The sequence below is a fragment of the Brachycentrus maculatus genome, unplaced genomic scaffold (genome assembly GCF_059751285.1).
Source record: "Brachycentrus maculatus isolate JH-2025_06_01 unplaced genomic scaffold, ASM5975128v1 h1tg000221l, whole genome shotgun sequence".
NCBI classification, from domain to species: domain Eukaryota; kingdom Metazoa; phylum Arthropoda; class Insecta; order Trichoptera; family Brachycentridae; genus Brachycentrus; species Brachycentrus maculatus.
Genome location: NW_028280972.1, coordinates 1,719,151 through 1,745,920, shown reverse-complemented (window position 1 = coordinate 1,745,920; position 26,770 = coordinate 1,719,151). Strand labels below are relative to the sequence as shown.

The following is a 26,770-nucleotide window of genomic DNA, read 5'->3' as shown; positions in this document are numbered from 1 at the left end:
GTTTTATTCCAGAATGCCTAGTGTCGTGGTCAATACGCATCTAATGTATTCATATAATTATCACCAATAAATGTTCTTCAAAATCTCCCTTCGTTGTGGATAAAAGATATACCAAAGTGTGAATTAAACCAAATATCAAGTTAATTAAAAAATCTTCACGTAACTCTGAAGAAAACAGTTCATTTTGTCATATCATAGTATCCAGGCAAGTTGTATAAAGTTTTGTTTTATAAATAGTTACCGTGATTGATTCAGTACTGTTTTATGCATCGATTAATTTTGAAACAAAAATCGGTTCCTTCCTTCTGCCATAGTGACTGTGATTTAGAAAGAAAAGAATAAAAAATACGAATATATTTGGTGGGACATTAAAAGAACATTATTGTATTGATATAATAACAAATTTAATACATTTGTTCTTTAGTGCAACTATGTATCTATAGCGCTGATAAACTAATACGTAATCTACAATAAATGTTTAGACATACGAGTTATTATGAGTTTGAGTTATGTTATGTATAATCAGAAGATATTGTCATTCAAAATATTGTATTTTATTTTCATAGAATGCGTTTACACGATACCTATGTAGTTCCAAAATGAAACATGATACTTGCAATCTGAGTTTTTTGTACGTGAATTATAGTTTCCAAAAAAATGTCCAAGATTCAATAAACTCATCTTTCGTATATTTTAGATTAATATAATAATAATAAAAATTATGGCAAACGTAATTACAAAATAATTAAAAAGTTTCTATGAATACTCTAGCTGATGTTATTTAAAAAATATATAATGTGAAAATAACAATTTAAAATGACTTTTGTTATCATGTTGTATTAAATAATCTAACAATTAGCTCGATATGTTATTGTTTGTTTTTAAAAGTATAACAATAAAAAGTTTTTTTTTTTTTTTAATATAAAAAGACTTCTCGTACTTGTGTGGAATTATAACATTATTGTCTAGTTATTTAGTTTTTTTTTTTAATTCTGGGTGTTTCTTTTAATCTTTTTTCTAAGGAATGGGATAAAGATGTTCGTTGAGTTTCCAAAATTGTGGATTTTACGGTTTATATAAAAAAATCAACATTTTGTGCTTTGTCATAATACATCTTGGATGCCTCTTTATTATAACTGTATATAAATAAATTAATATATGATTTCGATTACTTACGCCTTTGAATTTACAGACAATTTTCGTTTATAATGTGTTTGAATCATTATATTAGTTCGAATTTATTAGGGATGTAACTGATAGTGCAATTAGTCGGATTTATATCGAGTTTGCTAATCAACTCAAACATTTCAAATTGATTTTTTTAACAAACTTAGCAACGTGATATATAGTCAAAAGTCTTTCTTGTCCTGTCTATCTTATCCTGAATTGCTCCTGGACTACTTCAATCTCACTCCAGTTGCATGTGAGTATATTTCGAAGCCAGGACAGTTGTTTTTGCCACATATACCTCTTCCTCGGCACACGAGAAACAATCAAAGTACATGGAACTTCTTACAACGTGGCATCTTAGACATAATATCTCTTGATATTTAACTATGGGCATTAAATACCTATTTGAACCCTTTGGAAAATATTAGCATAAGTTGATGCCGTTCATAAAATTTGAATCATACTTTTAAATATCTACATTTTTTATGCCCATATACCATTTCGTGTGGAAAATTTCAACGTTGATTAATAATTTGACAATATGTACTCGATAGGTCAAATGCTGCATCCAATCGAATTTTTATCATATTAAAAGTGTTTGTCACCTTGTTTGTTTGAAAATAGTTCGATTTATTAAAATATGATATTTTATATTTGGATTTTCTGTTTGGCAATATACTAGGCACATCAGATAGCAACCGGATGATCAAACGTATTTTGGCGATGATTCAGCCGGGGTCGGTTTTAATGAGGGTTCACACACACATAATCGTATGCAAAGCAATGCATTATAAGGTTGATCAATATTAAGAAATTTTAAATAAGGAAAATACCTTTCCTTTTGTGTGTATAATATTTTATATCAAAGAAGTTACTTTAAGAAAACGATAATTTGAATAATATTTAATTGTTACCGACAATCTTCCAGAAATGGCAGTTCAGAGGGCCGTTTGCATCGTGAGAAATGAGTCATTACATAAACAGATATTTATTGTGGAACCCACTACACCGGTTGAAGATTTCAGGCGAATGATTGCTGAAAAGTTTCAGCATGAAGTTGAGGAATTGGATCTTTTACTTCAGAATTCATCGTGCCCGTTGGTAAGTGAAGCAAATTAAAATTTATTTTATTTGAATTTATATCTAAGTTTTATTGTAATTACATATGTTGGCGAATCAGTTAACAGGACGTCCACATTGGTTAGACTGTTTAGAAAGGTTACAGTAACTGCTCGCTGGATGAGTTGCCTTTATTGATTCGAATATATTTCTCTTCAATCTGAGTAATTAAAGTTTCGATGGATAATCTTTCACTTTTATTTTTATTTTAGATCCTAGATCTATTTTTTCAGAATATGCTGACTTCCAACTATCCTTCCACCTCTTTGGTGGTCTTCCGGGGAGGCGATGGACCTAGTGGTATCTCGCTTCTCGCGATGTACGGGATTCTAGAGATTTATCTCATTCTATTATTCTGTTTTTGCTCTATTAAACGATATTTTCAATTTCAAAGGTCCCCGTGATAACTTCGTTTCTTATGGTATCTCTAGGCGTCCTTCTACTGATAGCTCTTAAGGTCTTCATTTCAGATATTCTGAGCAGATTTTTGGTTCTAATTCTGTCGGTTCTTGTTTCTATCGCTTACGAACCTACAAGACATGTAGTCACACACATGTCTTGTAGGTTCGTACCTTACTGTCAGTTCTCTTGTAGTTGTTGCAACAGACAATATTTCTGAGATATCCAGACGTTACAGCTCCTTTGTTAGTTGACTTCCGAGTACGGATCCCTTTGACTCGAAATTTCTTTGGCTTGGATATTAAATGTATTATTTACGACATGCATTTACATGACAGCACATCTCCCCAAAATTTCTCATTTATGAAATGCGTACTTTGACAACTTTCTCATATTTCTGAGTTAAAAATTAATTTGTATGTCCATTAAAAAATTAAATATTTCACATTTTCATATTTCTTACCACCACAAAGAGTTTCTTACTATGAGCATATGTGCGATGCACACCTTGTCCTCGCACAATTCAATTTATCAACATCTGTGTTTCAGTTTTAAAATCCATTTTTTTTTGTTTAAAGAAAAACTCCCGCTAGAATCCATTGCCAAACTATCTTTTATACTCCGCACATTCCCAGGGGAGAGTCAAATAAATAAAAGCGATTTTTTCACTGTACTATTTATTCAATATTACCCTGCACTGGTACCTGAAGCGAAGAGCTGATCACCTTTCCTTCATGTGTTAACGATCAATTAATACTACGATTATATGATGCAGTGCCCTATGCACCATTGGGGTGCGGATAAGGGTTTGAAGAAGACAAATATTATTTTTGAATACAGCGATGGTCCTCATATTTTGCTTTGTACAGATTTTTTTTTAAATCAATCATTTAACATATCGCTCACTCCTTTCAAGAACGTCATAAATAAAAAAAACTTGATTTTTCAGGAGAACGTTTTTAAAGTTTAAAAATATAATACAATGTATTAAAAATAAATATCAAGCCACTTATTGAACTTTTTACTTTGCAACACATCTTTTTAAGTAAAACCTGAAGGTTTTTTCTCCATTTGAAAAATATCAAGTATATTTAAAAAAATAATTAAACAATACCTTTTCTTCAAAATTTAAAAACAACACTTTCCGCCCTGTAGCGGGTAAATATTAAGTTAAAAATATGACTCTTTTGCTGGGATATAGTACATTTTCTGGGCATTCCGAAAACATGCACAACTGAAAATTGATGATTTTTGATTTATGACGTTCTTGAAAGGAGCGAGCGATATCTGCAATATATTATGTATTTGATTTTAGCTGAACATGGACCGACAGTTGGGTACATTATCCGATACAGGCATTGTTTTTGATCTTGATACACGTAACAATATCATGCTCCTCACCAAGAAAGCAAAGGTAAGCAATCTAATAATTTTTTTTATTGTTTCGGCATTAACTTTGTGGTAAGACGTGTTACAATGATTAAAGAAAACACTTGTTTTTTACCACTTGAGTTTTATTAAAGACTACATGTTTCAGAAGTTAAACTTCCATCATTCAGGTCTGTATAATAACTACACAGTTATTATACAGACCTGAATGATGGAAGTTTAAGTTCTGAAACATGTAGTCTTTCATTAAGCTCAAGTGGTAAAAAACAAGTGTTTTCTTTAATCATTCTACTAAAATATATTTTTAATATTTTATTAAATGAAAATTATAATCTATACTTATTATTGAACCGCATTTCAACCATAATTGATGTTGTGCGTAATATCACATTTTTCATGTTTTGAAATGAAACTTCTTAGGCCGCGGTTTAAACTATCGACACTTGAGCGAGAATTGAGTGTAAAATTTCAGACACGTCACGTTTATTAGGAACATTTCGTTACATGAGAGAGAAGAAAGTTACTATTGTTTTGTTTTAAGAATGATCGTTAATTTTATTTTACATTTAAGTTTTGTGCCGCCATTTTTTTTTGGTGGAACTGCATTTAATACAATAAAATAATAACTAGTGAGTTTTTCACAGTTTTATTTCATTTCACCGGTGACCGGACATTATTTCCAACACTATCACATTGGTCGTTGTTCAAACTATATAGATGTTGTTTTATTATATTAATATTATATTTTATTATATTAATATTAATATTAATATTAATATTATATTATATTAATATTATTTTGTTTTATTATATTAATATTATGTCCGCCTCCGTAGTGTAATGGTCAGCACGCTCGGCTACCGTTCTGGAGCTCCCGGGTTCGATTCCCAAGGGGGGTAAAATAATTATTAGTGATTTTTTCACTGTAATATACATTCAAAATTACCATGGACTGGTACCTGAAGCGGAGAGCTGATCACCTTTCCTTCGTGTATAAACGATCAAGATAACACTGCGTTTATAGGACACAGTGCCCTATGCACCATTGGGGTGCGGATAAGGGTTTTATTATTTTTATTAATATTATATTTTGGGTATGTTTGAATCCTTGTTCACAAATCTGGTTTTCTCAAGAAGGATATGGATGTCTGGGTATTTACGGGACGTATGACCCGTCACAGGCTGGTTTAAGTCATTATTTTATACACGCGTAACATTTAGGAGGTAGAATAGTGAATGTTACACGTGCATAAAATTATCAGTTAACTATATTATGACCGGTCATAAGCCATGTACATATTGAGACTTCCATATTCTTCTTCATCTAAGTTGAGATGGTAAATATGAATCTTCAACTTTTTTACTTTCAATGATGTTTTGTATTAAATTTATACAAGATGTTCACAACTAGATTTACTTTAAAAACATTTATGGTATTTTGTTGAGTCGTGATTTTATAAAACAATGCGAGTACTTGAGATTTGTATTATTTTATTGATATTGTATGAACAGAATTTGGTGTACAGTAGCATAAAAAATAACAATTTTTCTTTTATTTTTTTATCAGCGCCCATCTCGTGATAATAGACGTGAAAAAACAATTGAACGAGAAAGAAAAACACGTAAGTAAATCTTCCATATACATAATTTTGAAAACCTTCTTCCAAAAAAATGTAGTACGAAATTGTAATAGTTGTAATTGGAAATTATACATAAGTTGTTGTATATAACGATAGCAATATTATTTATGTTTTTTATATAAAATGCATTGTTAACTTTGTGGTATGGTAATTAAACACTATCCTTATCATCCATTGCTGACTTTGTGTAATACCACTTTTATAAACACTTATTCGTGACTACCTACTTATTTGTATATTTTTTTTAATGATTTTTTTTTACAAATGATAATCGTAATAATTTTATTTTAATGACCTGATGATGGAATGATTTTCCTAAACCGGTAGTCACTAATAAGTGTTTATAAAAAATAATAATAATAAATCTTTATCCGCACCCCAATGGTGCATAGGGCACTGCGTCATATAAATGCAGTGTTATCTTGATCGTTTACACATGAAGGAGAGGTGATCAGCCCTCCGCTTCAGGTACCAGTCCAGGGTAATATTGAATAAATATGACAGTGAAAAAATCACTTATATTTATTTTACCCCCCTTGGGAATCGAACCCGGGACCTCCAGAACGGTAGCCGAACGTGCTGAGGCGGACGTATAAAAGTGGCAGTAAACAAAGTGGACAATGGATAATAAGGAAAGTGTATAAATTATATTTTTTTTGACATGTTATCCTTTCCCATCTACATATTTAATTTTTTTATTTCAAACCACCCTTATCCAGATTTCCAGATAACCTTAGATGATCAGATCAAGAACATAGTATATGTATTCCCTTTTCAATAGCGGGTCACCAGCGCTCAGTGACACCTTAGAAGCCTAGCATATATGAATGAAAGTAGGTCTTTAATATTTTGATGACAAAATATGGTGTTATCATACATATTTTTAGGGGAGGAATTTATTTTTCACATAAATGTTTGTAATACTTTACTTGTTTGAATACTACAAGTAAATTATTATTTAAAACATGACAAAACTTTAAACTTTTACCGAAAAGACCATCATTTTTTTATTTTTTATTTTTTTAAATGTTTTTTACAAAATACATAATTATGTATTTATTTAATTATAAAAAATAGTTGGTAAATATACAATACATTTCAAATATAACGTTTCTACCTCTTTAATAAAGTAGATACTTGTGTTTAGAAAGGGAGTTCGTTTAACAATTTTTTTTAAAATCATACAGTCAAAATTATAGTTTTCTCTAATAATTTGGCGTCTCCACCCAACAAACTAATAAAACGCTACCACGCAGTCTGAATCGTTTATGAGATTTAAAATAATAGGTTTTTATTTAGGTTTATAAAAAGATAAACGCGAACAATATTAGTAGAAATATCAATATACCATCAAATTAATTTATGCGTATGTATAACATCATCATTACATACATAATATATAGTTTTCTTTAGGGAAATATAAATTTATTTCATATTTATAACATCATCATAATATGCATAAATCGTTCTTTTAAATGTAAAAAGGATTTACGTTTTTTTTATGTTTCAAATATTCAAATTCAAATTGATGTATGATTAATATTTTAAGTACCGACTTTGTGATTTTTCCATTTTGAAACTTAAACAAAAACTTTGTTATAAAACCACCCTATTCTAATTATAACTTACGTCGACCAGTTCAGAGCAAAAAGCTTCTGATTCAAGACTAATTAAAACTAAATACCACCCACTAAAATTTCGGCGATAAGGACAATTTGGGTAGGATATAAGACAAAGCATATTGTGAGTTAATGCCCGAGATATTTTTAATTTATCAAATTCAAGTAGATTTTTTATCGAAATATTTACTAGAAATCATTACGTAAAGCTTATTTCATTTTATTAATAAATAAAACTTGTTAAATACCACTAATTCTTAGAACCTATTATGACACGTGTTTCGATGTATTCTGCATCATTTTCATATACTGTATGCATCGTTCAATCCGTAAAATGCCGCGGAATGCATCGAAATAAATAGATTTGAAGAAAAAGAGGTATTTACCTAATAAATTTTTAATAAAAATGGATAGATATTACAAGCGAAATCAAGAAAGTAAAAAAAAATGGTTCATTATTAAAACATCTGCCCTGTCAGATAAAGACTTGTAAATAAAGCTATTAAAAAAAAATTAAATCGAGATCTTCGCTACCATTAAGTCGTACATTCGAACCGACGATATCATAACCTTGTATCGAGTTTTTATATTGGTTAGATTTTGTGCGAGTTTTACGGTTGAAGGTCAGAAAGAACGTTGGCTTGTTGACGCGGACTTTGTTGCTGTTGGCGGCTCAAACATGGGAATAGAGTCTGCAATAGGCTGCCACGGTTGTGTGGGGAAAAAAATCTCCGATTTATATGTGGCAGATGCAAAATGATGCTTTCACCGAACATACAAAATTTAATAAACATATCATATCGCATCTTTTGCCTCCGTATTGACATAAAAACATGCATTTTTAAAAATTTTTTTTTCGTTGAGTTATTCCAGTTAGGCTAAAAAAGTTTTAAAAAAGGGGCTTTAGAAAAATTCACAAAGTAAGAATAACATTAAGTTATAGTTATAAGAGTGGGTCTTAACCGGTGCTCCGCGAGCTAGTTGCAAGTGCTCCGCGAAATTTGGATTAAATACTGGATGAATTTATGGATGAATTTTGGATTTTTGTTCAAGATCCAGCTTTCTCCACAAGGACATTGAAATTTTTACTTATTTTTTTTACAAAAATGATAATAATATTACTATATAACCACTCACCGAGATTTTTATGTCTACCGGTTTCGAGACGTACCCGTCTCTTCGTCAGGACAATCACTACCACAGCATGCAAACAATACTACCCGTCAATACCATAGCACTATGTACACACTTAAAACTAAGCAAAATGTTTGACACATGTGATTTTTGGTCGACCCGAAGACCAACATGCACTAAAGGTTCCAGCAAAAACATATGTTACGAGCAGAGGTTAAACATGCATGAAATTTTTAATACAGTTTTCAACTTGAAATTTGTGTGAGCTAGGTTTCTCGACATTAACCAATATTAAAACGAAGAAAAGCGAAAGGCTTAGCGAATTGGATGAAGAAACGAGAGTATATACTTATATATAATGAAATGAGTGAGAATTGAGAGTGATATATTTCAAATATTAGACCAAATATCGCTGAAATTTGGAAAGCCGATAAGCTCAGGCGTCACACAAAAATAAATTTGCCTCAAAAAGTTTCAAAAAGTTTTTGAGTATTTAAAGGCACTTATTTTAATGTTGGTAATGCCACAGAGTTGCGTGTCTAAAATATACGTATTATTGTTGTCTGTACTTCTCTCAACCCCTACTACCCCTTTCCTTTCGTATTCTTTTCATTGGCAGATGATAGGGTGCAACGTAGTATCTTTTCACTCTTTACTCAATTTATTCCCATTCATCAAGACGGAAATTAGCTTTGCACAAGGACAATCTGCCGCGTTTTAATGTCTTTATGATGTGAAATTACTAAGTAATGCGAGTTTTATAAGTGCAGAAATTTTGCCGTTATCAGGTTACATAAAATACTATATTTTTTAAATGATGCTGAACGTCTCGTAACTTGACAGTTTGACAGACGACCTGCCGGCAACAAACAACTAACAGAAATAGAAAGCTAATCTATAAAACAGAGACATTTAAGGTTAAATAAGGGATATCATACATTGTCGTCTCAAAGAAAAGTATGATGTCACTCTTAATAAGGTCAGGAAATCTTCGTTTTTCGTTTTATTAAAATGAGCCGAGTTTCATCCTTTATATTTCCCTTAATACTCTTCCGCCTCCGTAGAGTAATTCTCAGCACGCTTGACTATCATTCTGGAGGTCCCGAGTTCGATTCCCAGGGGGGGTCAAATAAAAGTGTTTTTAATTTTTAATCAATATCACCCTGGACTGGCTCATGATCAGCTTTCTTTCATGTGTTATCGATCAAGATAACACTGCGTTTATATGGGGTGCGTTTGAGAAAGAAGAAAAAAATATCCATAGATTTCAATAATTATACATTCGATTGTCTTGTGATTTTCTAAATTAATTTATTAGGCAATTAAAATGACTCGACCGTCGAAATAATTCCATCTTGCCAAGAGAGTACTCGTTGTTACGGACCAAATAATTATTATTTGTCGAGTCGAGCTATACACAGCGCTCATTCATCACTCGTGCATTATTCTCAGGTGTAGAATCAGTTTCCGATGGTGGTGTCCTTGGCAGGTTGATTGAACTCCTAATAACTAGCATTTCATGAACAAAATACCAGCTTGTAAATATTTCTTATCCGATCTTGAAATATCCTCAATCGATATTTGCCACCTAAAATGTAGTCAACATTGTTTGTGAAAATAATCGATTAATAACGTTTCTATTTCATTGAATTATATTGTTATAAAAATATATATTTATAAATATATATATATATATATATATATATATATATATATATATATATATATATATATATATATATATATATATATATATATATTATATATATATATGTAATATATATATATGTATATATATATATATATTTATATATATATAGATATATATATATATATATATATATATATATATATATATATATATATATATATATATATATATATATATATATATATATATATATATATATATATATATATATATATATATATATATATATATATATATATATATATATATATATATATATATATATAGTGTAATGGTCAGCACGCTCTGCTACCGTTCTGGAGGTCCCGGGTTCGATTCCCAAGGGGGGTAAAATAAATATATGTGATTTTTTTCACTGTCATATTTATTCAATATTACCCTGGACTGGTACCTGAAGCGCAGTGCTGCTGATCACCTTTCCTTCATGTGTAAATGATCAAGATAACACTGCGTTTATATGACGCAGTGCCCAATGCACCATTGGGGTGCGAATAAGGGTTTTATTTATTTTTATTATTATTATATATATAATTTAAGAAAATGACTTGAGGCGACATGAAAACTATTTATTGATTAATTATTTATTAGTGCTTGTAATAAGACATGTTTTGTTTTAAGGACTAGAATATTATGTAAATAAATTAAGAAAACGTTACTTATTGTATTATTGTATTTGTAACCGGCGTGGGTTACGTGCGATGACTCTCAAAAATGTACACGCCTGGCCTTCTTCGGAATCTCCCAACTTTGCCACCGTTGTAAGGGGTGACGTTCCAGACGGCCCCGCCGTACCGAGTTACCGAGTAAGCTGGATACGGACGGAGGTGAATGGATGTATGAGCCGGGAAGAGCGGCACTGGACCGACAAGTCAACCTCAATAGCCCTGATAAGGGCTTTCCGAAACTGGTCCGTGAATCGGTATAATGAGGCGAAGCGGTCCAGGCTGGCGGCGCGGCGAGTAGTCCAAGGAGCGGGAGCGGAGAAATGAAACACAGGTTTCAACAGTCACACCAGAACTGGTTTATTACCAAAAAATGCGCCCTCTATATACCCGGCCGTGATCGCGTACCGCCCGACAGTGGGAAAGTACAGCCAATCAGCGGCCGGGGGAGAGAGACAGCCATATCTCTGTCTCTCTCTAATGGGCACCGGACGGGCTACACTTTCATACCGTACCGGTGCCGTTCCAACAGTTCGTTATTACATTACAATTTACAATTTACAAGTTTATTTTATCAGTAATCTATATCAGTAATCTATTTAAACAACTTAACATCTAGGCGCATTTAATATTAACATTGTCTTATTCTTTCTTATATCTAATACATTCTGTAAATACATGAGAAATCGGTAGAATCCATAGAGGCCCTTCTTCGGGCCGCATTCCGACGGGCGACCGTTTCGCTCGCCGCCAGGCGCCTGGAATTCTTTTTCAGGGCCGCCGCACGGGGTGTGCGATCTGTCCGTAACAGTATTATTGTAACGTAAATCTTCAAATTATTCAATAAGTTCATATCGCGTTTTAAACCTCAACCTCACTATCTCAATATTGAATAATATATACATATTTATTTAAATTCATAAGTTGTCTCGAATATAAAAGCTGCTGCTGTAATTTTCAGCTGGTTAATTGGCATCACGGGTTCAATTCCCGTTGATAGCAATTGCTGCATGTTCCATATCGTCATTTCTCTCACATTTAGTGTTTGTGAATGGAGACTTCACTCGGCATCGCTTGCGATAAGATCTGTAAAGCATTTTCTTTCAAAGATATCGAATTATATCGCAAAACCAATAGATAATAGATGCTAGCTACTAGAAAAGATTGTAGCCTTGCCATATGTATTTTAATTGTATGTACTGCTACTACCATCACGCCGTTTCCCTGCAGGGTTAGGCAGAAAGGATGGAACGCCACACTCTTCTATCCTGACATACACTCCTCGCCGCCTTCACATCCATACATCTATTGATACACGACCTCCGATTACGCAGACTTTTGACACCAGCAGATTTTAGGTTCTGATTGATCTGATCGCGCCAAGTTTTTTCCGGCCATCCTCATTCTGTTTTCCCGCTCACATTCGCCACACGTATTTTCTTGGTCATTATTTCGTTATCCAATCGCTCCACATGTCCATACCACCTTAAAGAACTCTTCCTAATCTTTTTAATAATTCCTTGTACAGCCTTACATTCCTTTCTTATATCTTTGTTTTTAAGTCTTTCATTTAATGAATTTCCACAATTCGTTTTAGAGAGCGCATTTCAACAGCGTTCACTCTGCTTTCATCCTTCCTTTGCCAGTTCCATGTTTCGCTTCCATACATTAGAGTTGTTGTAAACTAAATTAATTACTTTTCAGGTTTCACCGGCTTGGTAAACACAAGTAACACTTGCTACTTCAACTCATTCATCCAATTCCTATACATGACCCCCGAGTTTCGCAATGTAGTCACGGAGTGGGTTTTGGAAACTGATAGCGACGAGTTTTTGCTGAAACTGCAAAAATTGTTTTTGATCATGCAGGTATTCTTACATTATATTTTCATCATTAACCATTTTCGGTTTAGTAAATAGTTTTTTGCGTATTTGCGTACCTCTCCGTGCGTATCACCCTAATTGTGGGGCCATACAAAATCCGGCCAAGTTGTGTGTAGTCCCACGATTAGGGTCATGGTTATGTGGATGGCATGTAATCATATTTACTTACTTTGAAATAAATAAAAAAAACATTTATTTTCAAAAATACATTTCTTTCTGACGCTTATTTAATTTTCCTATTTGCTGATTGTGAAATACTAGTAGGTTTATTTTATTAAGGCCCAGCATTCGTTAAGTCGCATTAATTCCACAGGTCACATATCTCTAAACGCTCATTTTTTTTAAAGAATGTAATTTGGATATTTTTTGTTTTTAGAATATAAAAATAAGAAATATTATTAGATTTTTTTAACTCCTAACCTTTTAATAACTCTTTTTTTCAAAACCATATTATAATTTGGAAAAAAAAACTTATTTTTAAATGCAAAAACGGTGTTTTAAGAAGAAGAAAAAAACGGTTACGTAAAATGTTACCTCGATTTAGAGCAAATTAAGTTGCGACTTAACGAATGCTAGGCCTAAAAACTTATAAAATATTGATAAAAGATTTGTGGATTACGAGTCCATACTGCATATATTACAAGATAATGATATTGGTTTTAATCTAAAATCTTAGATCTACCTTCATATATGCTTGATTTGTGCATTTTTTCCTTAATTGAAAATATGACCTTACAAAGGTTATCTTAAAAAAATCCACATTTGCCTGTAAGCGGTTTTGTGACGGACGCGATGCGACGATTGTATATTGAGCGAAGAATTCATGCGATATTATATGCTTTTATGAAATGCAAATATTATATCAGTTTTAAATCAGATCTAATTACATATATTGTCATATTCCTTTCACAATACGCGTGAATTGTGTCTTGTCAATTTCATGTGATTTTATCAATATTTTATTTTCAGATGGCTATTTATTGGAAATTATGTATTTTCGTTATTTTTAAAAAAAAAAAAATTAAAATCATCTTCATGTTTAATTAATAGGTTAAGAGTTACTGAATGACTGACTCCATTTCAGTATTGAATCAGTTCTAATTATATTATTTATTGATTCGGCATTAACTCTGTGGAATGACATGATTATTTTATTAAAATTAAACACATGAATAATCCACTTTATCGAGTTTTATTTTTATTTACGACTAGTTTCCAAAACGATAATTGTTTTCATCTTCTGGTAAAAATTAAAACTAACGGATAAAAATATATTTAGGTGTATATATGTATAGGTTAATAAATATAGGTAGGGGGGTTAAGGAACAAAATTTTTTGTAAAAAATGTTGTTCCTTAACAATTTTTTGGAAACATTGATAATAATGGTGTATTTTGAAACAGTATATTATTAATTATTGTTTTATCTGAATTTAAATATACTTAAATATATTTTTATTCGTTAGTTTTAATTTGTACCAGAAGATGAAAACAATTGTCGTTTTCGAAACTAGTCGTAAATAAAAATAAAACTCGATAAAGTGGATTATTCAAGTGTTTAATTTTAATAAAACAATTTTAATTACATATGTTGTTACATTCCTTATACATACAATACCTTCGTGTGAATTGTCTCTTATTATGCTTTTAAAATGTTATTTCATCAAGCTTTTAATTTCAGATGGGTCTAATTATTGGAAATTATTAACTTTTAAAAATAAAAAAATAAATAATCTTTCTTTGTCCGCCTCCGTAGTGTAATGGTCAGTACGCTCGGCTACCGTTCTGGAGGTCCCGGGTTCGTTTATCAGGGTGTCAAATAAATATAAGTGATTTTTTCACTCTAATATTTATTCCATATTACCCTGGACTGGTACCTGAAGCGGGGGGTTGATCACCTCTCCTTCATGTGTTAACGATCAAGATAACACTGCGTTTGTATGATGCAGTGCCCTATGCACCATTGGGGTGCGGATAAGGATTTTTGAAATAATCTTTAAGTTAAATTTTTTAATTCGGTAGAATTAAAATGAGAAGCATCGCTAGTTACATAAATAACATTACGATTATATGTGTATTTAAAAGCGATATTGCGTTTCCTACATAACATTTGATCTTAAAATTACTAACAATAGAAGTGGAAACTACTAAAACTCCCCCAAAAACCGTTAATCAATTGGACAGTATTTCAAAGATCACAAAAACGTTGCAATATAAATTCAAAATGCTTCATGTTTTATTTATATTTAAATGAGCCTTTGGTGTGGCATATTTGCGTAGATCTTGACCCCGAAATGGCGATTCCCGCCAAATGAAGAATGAAAACAATTTATAATTATTTTTAATTTGTCTGGGTAATTGTAATCCAATAGTATGTTTCACGGCTATTATTCTTATCTTACCTACTATCCTAATGCACACAAACCTCTAAAAATAGGTTTTACAGGTTATTCCATTAAAAATCAAATATTTACTTTGGCTAAGTCTAAGTCTAACTGAGTCTCGAGACAAATTTTAATTGATAATACAGTGACCATTGTTTTATTTCATAAGGGAGGCACAAAAACGATATAAGAGTTTCTGCTCAGTAAAAAAACTTAATAAATAAATAAATAAAGATAATTTTAATCTCACCAATAGATGTCTCTAGTGAAGTTCTAGTGATTCAAGAAAAATGTTTCTGAATTGGTTCATATATATATAGAACTTCCATGAATTTGAGTAGTGTGGTTGTCAATAATGGGTAGAATTGGTGAATGTTACACGTGTGTAAAGTGATTACTTTAACCAGCCTATTACGGTCGTCAGCCCCGTAAATGCCCAGACCTCCATATTCTTCTTCATCTTTGATGAGATGTCAAAAAATAATAGGAAGGCGACATATTGTCTTGTCAATCAAATAATAGATTAAACCACCAAAATTAATTATAATATGTTATAAAGATTCCGCCTCCGCAGTGTAATGGTCAGCACGATCGGCAACCGTTCTGGAGGTCTCGGGTTCGATTCCCAGGGGGGGGTCAAATAATACTACTCTGGACTGTTACCCGAAGCGGAGGGCTGATCACCTTTCCTTCATGTGTTAACGATTAAGTTAACACTGCGTTAATATGATACAGTGCCCTATGCACCACTGGGGCGCGGATAAGGGTTTGAAGAAGAAAAATATTATTACTGTTGTCCCAACAGAGATATTGATATGAGAATATGAATGTCTTGGTGATTACTTTATATACTGAGCTACATTCACCATTGTACTTGCGAAAAACAATCAAATAGTAAAAACGATTAATATTTGATGATATATTTGACCATCAAGGTCGTAGCATAATCTCATATTATATATGAGATATAGATATATATTTTTAACATATTTCGTTTCTTTATGATACGCAGACCATATTAATGTGAACAAGTAATGACTAGACATTTTATTGAGGTTTATGTTATGAATCTCATATGCATGCGGAATAATAATATCATTTCAAGATGCCTTTTAATATGTTTGTTTTTAAAAGATTACGTTCGGCATCCTTAACCCGACCTTCGTTCCAGGCCGGCCGCGGCTGGTCGATTCAACCTTCCCCTCCCGGTGATATGTATTATATTTACTACAACTTGACTTTAAAAATTAGAATATTAATATAAAATATAAAAGATGCGAGATCAGAACTTTTGTATTCCTCCGTTATACTTTAACTCTTCTTCTTCTTGTTCTTCTTATTGGAGGCCTTGCGGACTGTTTTTAAGAGCGATTAACCTCATGCGATGTCGATTCCCAGCTATCCTCCCATCTCTTTGGTGGTCTCCCCGGCAGTCGTCTACCGAGGTTGGCCGTACAGTGCGATGTGGGAGAGTCTGGATGGTTTCATTCTCCTCACACGCACAGACTATTGTCTCCTTCGTTGCCTTCCCCACTTAACGACATCTTCGATCTCTCATATTTCCCTGATCCTGGCATTTCTTATTCTATCTCGAAGACTCTTGTCTGATAAGCTTCTTAGAGTCTTCATTTCTGACACTCTAAGCGCGTTTTTTGTGGCAACGGTGTCTGCTCTACTTTCGATTCCATACGTCATGATGGGTCGGACACAAGTTTTGTAAATCTTGATTTTGCTGCCGATCTTCATCTCAGGGTTTTTCCATATAGCTTTTACGTGTTATATTAAAGTATTATAATATGAAGTTATTCATTTACAGCGGCGAAAATAAATAATTTGTAAAAAAAATGGGGATAGACTCGCTAATACACAAAAGTTTGTTAGAGTGTGCGTGCCGCACTTTACGTACACGCGCACGCGGCTACATACTGTTTCCGACGATCTCATTGTAGTTGATTGTTTAGTTTAGTTCAGCTAAATTACTCGTGATTAGTTTTTTTCTCGTTTTTAGGTATTTACCAGAGCTAATATTACAAAATTGAAATATTTCATCTTCAATTATGCATAATAAACAAAATTTAGGAATATTATTTTTTGACATCTCATCAAAGATGAAGAAGAATATGGAAGTCTGGGCATTTACGGGGCTGACGACCGTCATGGGCTGGTTTAAGTGATCACTTTACACACGTGTAACATTCACCAATTCTACCCATTATTGACAACCACACTACTCAAATTCTTGGAAGTTATATATATATGAACCAATTTAGAAACCTTGTTCTTGAATCACAAGAACTTCACTAGAGACATCTATTGGTGAGATGTAAAGAAGCTTTTTATTAAGCTGAAACTCTTTTATTAGTATGTGAGGTCCAAATCCTGGATTTCAATCACACACTTGAGAAACGCCAGAAAATGCCATTTTCATTTTTATTATTTAAGCTTATAATTTGACCAGATAATTTATTTACAACATTTTGAGTGTGTCCAAATACTTGTTCACAAAATCTGGATTATCTCCAATTACAGGAGTTATTTTCATATTATTATATGAAAATAACTCCTGTAATTGGAGATAATCCAGATTTTGTGAACAAGTATTTGGACACACTCAAAATGTTGTAAAATTTAGGAATATTCACATTGTTTTGAATATTGAAAGCATTAACTTTGTGGATCAAATTGATATATTATTTTGAGAAATATATATTATTGATATGTTTTTTTAAATTTATTTATGTTTAGTCATAAATTAAACCCTGTAGAGGGCAACAGGTTCAACCGAAACCAGTTGGTTGTTAATAAAAATGTGAGCGGATCAAAAAACAAAGTATTTTTATTTTTCAAAATAATATAATATTTACATTCTTCCTGTTTTTAAATCACCTTTTCATATGGTATACAAAATACATATCACCGGTGCACGCGGAAGTTTTTAGCACCGTGAGGGAAGGGTTAAGCTAGGTACATACTCAAATGGCGGTATTTTGTGACACGGCCTAACAAACAAACGTTCATACTAAAAAAAAATAGCAAAAAAGTCTAACCGGATGTTCATCTCTATCCCTCTATCCTTATCCTTTTAAAATCATAATTTTAATCAGATTTTCTGTTGGTCAATTTAAGATGATTCGTTTATCTGCTAAAACGGAAGGTAATGGCTTACTAATTTAATTTACAGTGAAACCTCTCATAGCAAGCAACTCTCATAACGAGCACCTCACAAAACGAGTGATTTCTTTTCTTAATTTTTTTTTATCGTTCTTTCCTCACTCATTAGTTCCACATGTCCAAACCATCTCAACGCACCTTTCTTATTTTTATCGATAATGCTTATCTCAGCTATGCATTCATTCCTTATTTCACCATTTGCACATCTATCAAATAATATTTACTAATGCGTCATCAACTTATTAGTGCGTTGCACTCAATTATTTTTTATCATACCCGAATGCATATTATCTTGTTTATACATGTGGATGATCTAATTTAAAACTGCAAGATGTCAAATGTAGTATTTTTGGGAAAATTATATTTTTACCGTTCGAATATAAGTAATAAACTTAAACAACTTTTACAAGTCTGTATAAAACAATAAGCCGTTAGATTTTATACACACACACATACATACACACACACACACACACACACACACACATATATATATATATATATATATATATATATATATATATATATATATATATATATATATATACATATATATATATGTACATATATATACTTATATATAATATATATATATATATATATATATATATATATATATATATATATATATATATATATATATATATATATATATATATATATATATATATATATATATATATATATATATATATATATATATACATATGTATATGTGTATATTTAACCATTGATATCAATTGACATTGACTGGTTTAAATGATAACTATATGCAATTTGTAACATTAACCATTCTGCTTAATAAAACATTTAAAAAAAAACTTGTTTATATTCTTCGAAACAAGGAACAATTCGCATCAGTATACAGATCACCGCTTGTAGATATTCTTCTGAATTTATAAAGCTGAAACCTCTTAATATTATTATATGGTAGGGTGATAATCTTTTTTGAATTATTTCATCTTCATGGAAACACCAAAAAATATTTGTTTTTATTGTGTACGTATACTAATTAATACTTTGTTTTATTATTGGATTTTAAATATTTAATTTAAAATTATTTTACAATTTAAATAATCAAATGCGATAAGTAGTTGTTATTGAAGGAAAAAATAATTTTTAATTAAATTACTTCTGTATTGAAAAATGATAAGAATTAGGTGATACAAGTAACTCGGCGTAGTTCTAATGAGTTATTGCAGATTGCAGCTGACTGCAGAATTATTGGATCGTTATTAAATAAACACTATTACATTTATGCATGTACAGGGTGGCACAAAATTAATAACCCTACAGGAAGATGTTATAATTTTTTGCGAATGGCGTCGTGGGTCAATCATATTTGACATTTGTGAACTAGAAAGCTGCAGTATACAAAAAGATTGATAAAACGGGCACAAATGTGCATCAACATAGCCGCTTGACTGATATCTTTTTCTCTTAAAAGAAAAAAATTAACAATCCAAAAAAAAATCGATTCCTCATTTTTTATTTATTAATTAAAAACGTTATTTAAACACAAAATTGGTTGATTAATTTTGCGCCGACGCAAAATTGGATGATTTAGATGGTCCGACGACATAGTCGCTGTAGGGGGTAAAAACTGTCTGCAAGCAGCAACCAACAGGAGTAAATGGAAAGAAGGGGAAGAGGCCTATATCCAGCAGTGGAGGTCAGAGGGCTCATGAAGAAGACGAAGAACTTTGCGCCGCCCTAATTCTGTTGTATACTGCAGCTAGTTCACAAATGTAAAATATTATTGACGTATGACGCCATTTGCAAAATAACATCTTCTGATGAATTTTGCACCACCCTGTAAATATGTTGTGTATATATAGTTATAATATGTCATGCCCACATATAATTATCTCTGCTTTGACTCAAACTTTTATCTGCAAAAACCTGTTTTTTTTCAAGAGGCCACGTACTTTTTTATCAGCTTATAAGTTAAGTTTGTTTTTAAATTTTTGCTCATAAGCTTTTTTGCTTTATTTGAAAACAATACGACTATGCAAATTAGAACTCAGGTAAAAAAGATTCTCTTAATCCTACTAAAAATAGAATTTGCAGATAAGTGTATGAACTAGAGTAGAGGCGATATATGTATTCATTCCTTCTGTCTGCCTTCGTATTGTATCAGTTTGTATGTTTGTCTGCTTTGCACAAGATCCCGGGTTTAATTTTAAGAAAAGTTAAAATAAACATCGAAAATCCTCCCTGATATGTATTTTATTATACTGGAATTTTACCAATTCACCGGTTTATTACTTTATGTAATTAATTGGCGTTAAGGCCCAGCATTCGTTAAGTCGCAACATAGTTTTCTCTAAATCAATTTAACATTTTAAGTAATTGATTTTTTCGTAAAACACAGTTTTTTCATTGAAAAAATAACTTGTTTTCTTTGAAATAATTATATGGTTTAAAAAAAATATTATTGAAGGATAAGTAGTTAAATTATAATTTTTTCAATATATACATATGTATGTATATTCAAAAAAAAATCCAATATACATTCTTTAAAAAAATCAGGCGTGAAAAGACATGTGACCTCTCCAGTCGAATGAAGCGACTAAACGAATGCTGGGCCTTAATCCGATACTCGCAAGCATTTTTGGATACAGTACAGAATTATTCTATATTTTTTAAATTAAAAATGTTTTTTTTAAGCATTCGAAAAGTCAAGCGATTCCAACTCGTGAAGTTTTAAACAACTTTTTGTGGTACAGATCTCACTTGAGAGATCAACAAGACGTCCAGGAGCTGTTAACTGCCTTTTTTGAGGAATGTGAGAAGTCACTTAATAAATTCAAGCTTCCAAACATCATTCAGCAGTTATATGAAGGTATTGATTGATATTTTACAAGTAACTAGAGTACCACGATATTTATTTATTTATTTAAACTTCATGTATAGAAAATGAATTAGTACATTGGCGGGCTTATTGCTAAAAAGCAATATCTTCAAACCAACCAAAAACAGACTAGTGATATTGGTCAAAACGTTTGATTCCATATATACCTGTTTGCAAGTAGAGGGTACATAGTACTTGATCATTAAAAAAAACACATAAATTACAAACAGATGATAATAAGGAAGACAAATACAAAGGGAGTTTGAAGGAGGTAGAGGGAAAAACTAAGGGAGGAGGTTTGATGGACAGTTAGGATTCTAATGATAAATAGTAATGTCTCAGACGTTTCTTAAAAGTTATTAGAGAAGGTGCATTTGTTTACAAGGAGAGGTAATTCATCCATAGACTGGCCGCTTGGACAAAAAAGGAATGACTGAAGTATTATGGGTTATCGGTTCATTAACATCAGTGTTTCCCAACCATATTTGTACCATGCCCCAAATCAACGATTCCAAAATCTTCACGCCCCCCCTATCAATTTTTTATAAATTGGTTCAAATAAAAAATTCACATATGCAATAACTTAATTATTTGATTTTCATAAATAAAAAATATTTCTTATATTTATATTACATTGCTACTCGAAAGAAAATAAGTGCAATCCTTGATGTGAGCTGCAAAGAGTGTTTATGTGGGGTACTAATTAGGAAAATGCGTTTTTCGACAACAATGCAACTAATATTGATGATTTGCCCATCACCGTATTCCAAACGTTGTTTTTTTCCATTTCACGCTTGTTGCTAAGTACGTAAGTGAAAGGCTACGATAAGAAGTGAAACATATTATGTATTACTGAGAGTGCTCACATTATGTTTTGTTTTCCAGGGAAACTAAATTCCTATATTATTTGCGGCACGTGCAGTGCGGCCAATACTCAGACAAGTAATTTTTTAGACATCCAGTTACCTATACGGGATGTCAAAACCGACGAAGCTTACACTTCTCTAAATGAAGCCTTAAAAGCATACATAACCCCCGAAGATCTAGTCGAGAGTAATCAATACGCGTGCAGCGCGTGCAATCAAAAAACAGACAGCAAAAAAGGTTTAAAGATAACGGAGTTGCCCTATATTTTAAACATCAACTTTATGAGATTCACGTATAGTGTAAATACGGGAAGGATTATCAAAATCAATGATAGGTAAGTCATTTTTCAAGGATACATTATTTTATGGGGTGTTCCAACAGTACACGATTAGCGGAAGCAGCATAATACAATACCTTTAACTAAACATCTATTGAACGAATTTTTATTTAATATGGTTCTCCCAATAACGAAATTTCAATTTTAACCTAAATTTTAGGAAGTTCCTTGATATTTTGACTTTTGCAAATGAAACGATATTATGGATTTTTCATAAAATATATTTGGAAAATTATACCTCTTATTGAAGTAATTTAATATTTTTTTATATGTTAATATTTAAAGCTTACATAAAGTTCCAACATAAATTAAGTAATTATCATTATATTTTTTCAGAGTGGATTTCCCAAAAGAACTAAACATGGATGACTTCGTAACAACAGATGAAAAAAATTTAGATTATGAACTCTTTAGCATTATTGTGCATAGTGGAACACCGACATCAGGACATTATTATTCGCAGATCAAGGATTTCGCTACGAACTCGTGGTTCAGCTTCAATGACGAGAATGTTTCTCACGTAAGTATTGTATCATATATACATACACGTACAAATATGTATCCAGGGTGAATCAGTTCACCAGTTCTGCCCGTTTCTCATAAATATCACTTCTTTTACTACTAAAAGCAATACAATTTTTTCGACTTCTTCACTGTCTAAGTAATTGTGTACTTGAAACACCTTTATAACGATTCAAGCCCTGAAATTAGAGTAAAATAAGAAAAACACATCACAAACGGTGTCGGGTTGTGGTCCAGTGGTTAGTGTCGCGGACTCTTAAGTCAGAGTTTCTCGGTTCGAACCCACTCTACCACAATTTGATACCTATTTCTAATTATGAGCCGCTTAGGCTCACAGAAATAGTATGAAATTGAAATATTTGTGTAAATAATATAAATACAAATATTTCTCTTTAAAAAAGAGTCTTTAAATCAAGTCTTTAAATAGTGAAGGAATTGGTAACATAAACCAAAGTAGGACACAAAATGCCGAACCCTCTTCTAGTGGAAAGGAAGGTCTGCTGATGGCAGTCAACAGTCCGCTTTCTCCTGAGGAGTGCAACGTTGTTTCCACACTCCTGTTCCTAGCACAGATTCAAATAAAACATATTTAATTAGCTAGAAGAAAAAAAAATCAACTAAATGATCTATTAACCTTGTACATGGTAAGCAAGGTAAATAATAAATGCAATTCCCATCTAAAAAAAATCAAGTCGTAAGTCAATCAGTCAAGTTTAAAGACGACCCAAGCTGTTTTTGACTCGATTATTTGTAACCGAAACATAATACGGAGCCCGTAACGATATTTACATACTGTCATGTTATCAAGAGTAATTATGAATATGTTTATTTTATTTCAGTTGCACGAGGACTTTATAGAAAGGAGTTACGGGGGTCGAGGAGCAAGTAGTGCCTATATTATTTCATATAGAAGAAAGAGCCCGAAAAATCAATTGGCAAACGAAGCCGTTGATATTAGTCCCAAAATGAAGGTACGGTGTTGAATAAAATGTCGATGTAGTTTAGACTGACTTTACAGTCGTGAATCGTGAACAATATGAATATAAAAATAAAAAAAAACTACTTTAATTTTTGGCAATAGAGTTCTGTTACCTAATATTTCACATCATAAATTAAACAACACATTTCTAGTACGTAATATACGTCACATTATAATTTAAACACTTTTGAAATATGACTATTTATTTATGTATACATCACTTTTGAAATATGTACATCTGGTTTCAAATGTATGATTATATTTTCACCAGAAAAAAATACAAACTTTAAAAATTAAAACATATGAGTGCTTTAGTTAATTGCGAGAATACGATGCACTTTTGTTATTAAGTACTTAAGAAATCTAAAACCTTTAACGAAAGCTCATAAATTTACCAATAATCACTCGCGCAGCGGTCATAACTTTCGTAACATATTTCATAACAGCTGTCAAAAGTTTCGTATTCTCGAAAATGTTAAACTAATATTCGTTTCTACTTTATGCTTGTTCATTTTATTATGCTTTTTACAGGAACTCTCACGAGGTTACCTCGCAGAAAAAGATGAGCGCGTACATATTTTCACTATATACGCGAAAGTTTCTGATAAAATTATATCAAGCGATTTTTATATCAGCGAGGAAGCAACTTTGTCTGATCTTATATGCGATGTTAATAAAGTTTTTGGAACACACTTCCGGAGCGAAAAATTAAATTATTGCAGGTTAGTATTTATATTACATGGATCAGATATCATAAATATCAACTATCCCAATGGTTTTCATAAAAAAATGGATTGATCCCGCATCTTAGATTAGACACAGCATTTAAATTATAAAGTGATATTTCTACTCATGATTGACAACCACACTACTCAAATTCTTGGAATTTCTATACATATCGCTAACACGTGAAGGAAAGGTGATCAGCCCTCCGCCTCAAGTACCAGTCCAGGGTAATGTTGAATAAATATAAGAGTGAAAAAATCACTTATATTTATTTGACCCCCCTGGGAATCGAACCCGGGATCTCCAGTACGGTAGCCGAGCGTGCTGACCATTACACTACGGAGGCGGACTCATCATTTTTAATAATTATGTACGTTTATCATCAGCGGTTAGGGGGACGAAGATAAACATTTTGGAGCATTAGTAAGTGTAATACTTCAATGAATATTTTGGTATTAATCAGTTATTTTATTCCGACAGACTGATTACATATGATCCGGAAAAAGAAAGATTACTCCGAACCCTTTACGGAAACGAAAAAATCAGGACGTATGTTTCAGAATATAAGACCACAAATCTGATATATAAATATTGCCCTCACTTGGGCGATATACATATGGAAGAAAAACATATTGCACAGATGAATGACTATCCGTTGTGGGACACGCCTTCTAAACCCATGGTTAGAGGTGACGATGCCTTGCCTATGTCAAGAAACGGAAGATTTCTTACGAATTACTATTTTGACGGCAAGTTGTTCCAGTGTAATAAAAACTCACTCGAAGAAAGGTACTTTAATATCCTAGCATCGGGAATTCACAATAACAAATTGAATTTCCAACTATCTGTTGCTGGGAAACAACCTTCGACTGACGTAAAATTACCAACATTACTCAACTGTTTCCCCGATTTTAATCCAAAGGTAAGATTACACAATTTGTATAATAATTCAATATATTTTTATTTTTGAATCGATTCTCATAAATTTATATCGTGTTGAAGAAACATGCTACAAGCCTTTGGTACCTAATCAAAAATTTATATTAATCATTGTCTTGTCATTTTAAAAAGTGGAATATTAACGCCAATAGGAATCCTAAACTGTTAGGGCGTTTGTGCACTACACGGAATTACACGGAATTACACGGAATATTATCGTCCGGCATGTTAGTTAGCCTATAAAACGGTGTTTGCATCGGTGCCCTTGATCGGTGCGTGAACACGTTGCGCGTAAATTCGATCACGCTAAACAGTCGTAGTCGCTTTTATTTTTCAAAACCGGACTGCCGGACGGTGAAATACCGTGTAGTGCACAAGCGCACTTAGTCTCACTACAAACAGTTGCATGATTTTAATATATTTCGGTAATAAGGTTATATTTATGAATATATTATAAAAAAAAAAACGTAAGTATTAAAATCTAATACAGTACATGTAACAAGTCACCGAAAATATGAAGATTTTTTATGACTTCACTCATTATATAAACTATAAATATGACGGAAACATAGATTTATCTTGATATTATTATCAGTGGTTAATGTATGATCTTTAGTCCCTTCTGTACCATTACCGGAGAGTTACCGACCCTTGTTCTAAGCATTTCTTACAGGGGCAAGAACTGATAACATCCATTTGTTTATATTATTAAATATTTTTTATCACTCCCCTAACATTTTTCTATTACTTCCAGATGTTTCCACGACCTGTTCTTAGAAACTTACTGAAGGTGTATAAGTTACTTATTGAAAATGAAAAACGATGGAGCGACTTAAGGTTTTACGCTGATATAACCCCGACGAAAGTATTAAAACTACATATAGTTTTTTCATGTGTTTTCTAGTATTTTATGTAAACACAAATTGTTTTTTTTTTCTATTATGATATTCATATCATTATGTTGAAAAGACAATAGTTCATTTCCTAGGTTTGTAAGCTGTAAATGTGTGGATGTATTTATTATTTTAATGTACCTTTTTAGTGATTTGTTTACTATTCTCATATGCTAATAACACAGAAGGGTACCATTTTTTATAACAAATTAAGTTATTGATAAATTGTAGCCATATGTGTAGGCAAACACCAAAAGATCCTATGTCCAGATTTAATTTGCGAATTGATACTTATTTAAACAGTTTTTAGCTTAAAGTAATTGATGCGTTTTTAAAAAAATGAAGAAAATAAAAATTCCGTGCTCAAAATATTG

The 26,770-nt window shown here is 31.9% G+C and overlaps 1 protein-coding gene across 1 annotated transcript; it reads left to right on the top strand.

The window, feature by feature from the left end:
• Positions 1-5: 5 nt before the first annotated feature.
• LOC148306902 (ubiquitin carboxyl-terminal hydrolase 47-like) lies at positions 6-26,770 on the top strand. Its single transcript, XM_088264217.1, has 12 exons — positions 6-205; positions 2,099-2,271; positions 4,004-4,102; positions 5,645-5,699; positions 12,548-12,711; positions 20,950-21,124; positions 22,019-22,334; positions 22,674-22,857; positions 23,699-23,830; positions 24,370-24,560; positions 25,045-25,486; positions 26,258-26,770. Exons 2-12 carry the CDS (start codon positions 2,101-2,103, stop codon positions 26,405-26,407), a joined length of 2,079 nt encoding a protein of 692 aa, XP_088120343.1. The 5' UTR covers positions 6-205; positions 2,099-2,100; the 3' UTR covers positions 26,408-26,770.

Coding starts and splice junctions, on each gene's coding strand:
- LOC148306902 (XM_088264217.1), top strand. CDS start 2,101: ATGGCAGTTCAGAGGGCCGTTTGCATCGTGAGAAATGAGTCATTACAT. Junction 22,335..22,673: donor ATTATCAAAATCAATGATAG/GTAAGTCATTTT, acceptor ATATTTTTTCAG/AGTGGATTTCCCAAAAGAAC. Junction 25,487..26,257: donor TCCCCGATTTTAATCCAAAG/GTAAGATTACAC, acceptor TATTACTTCCAG/ATGTTTCCACGACCTGTTCT.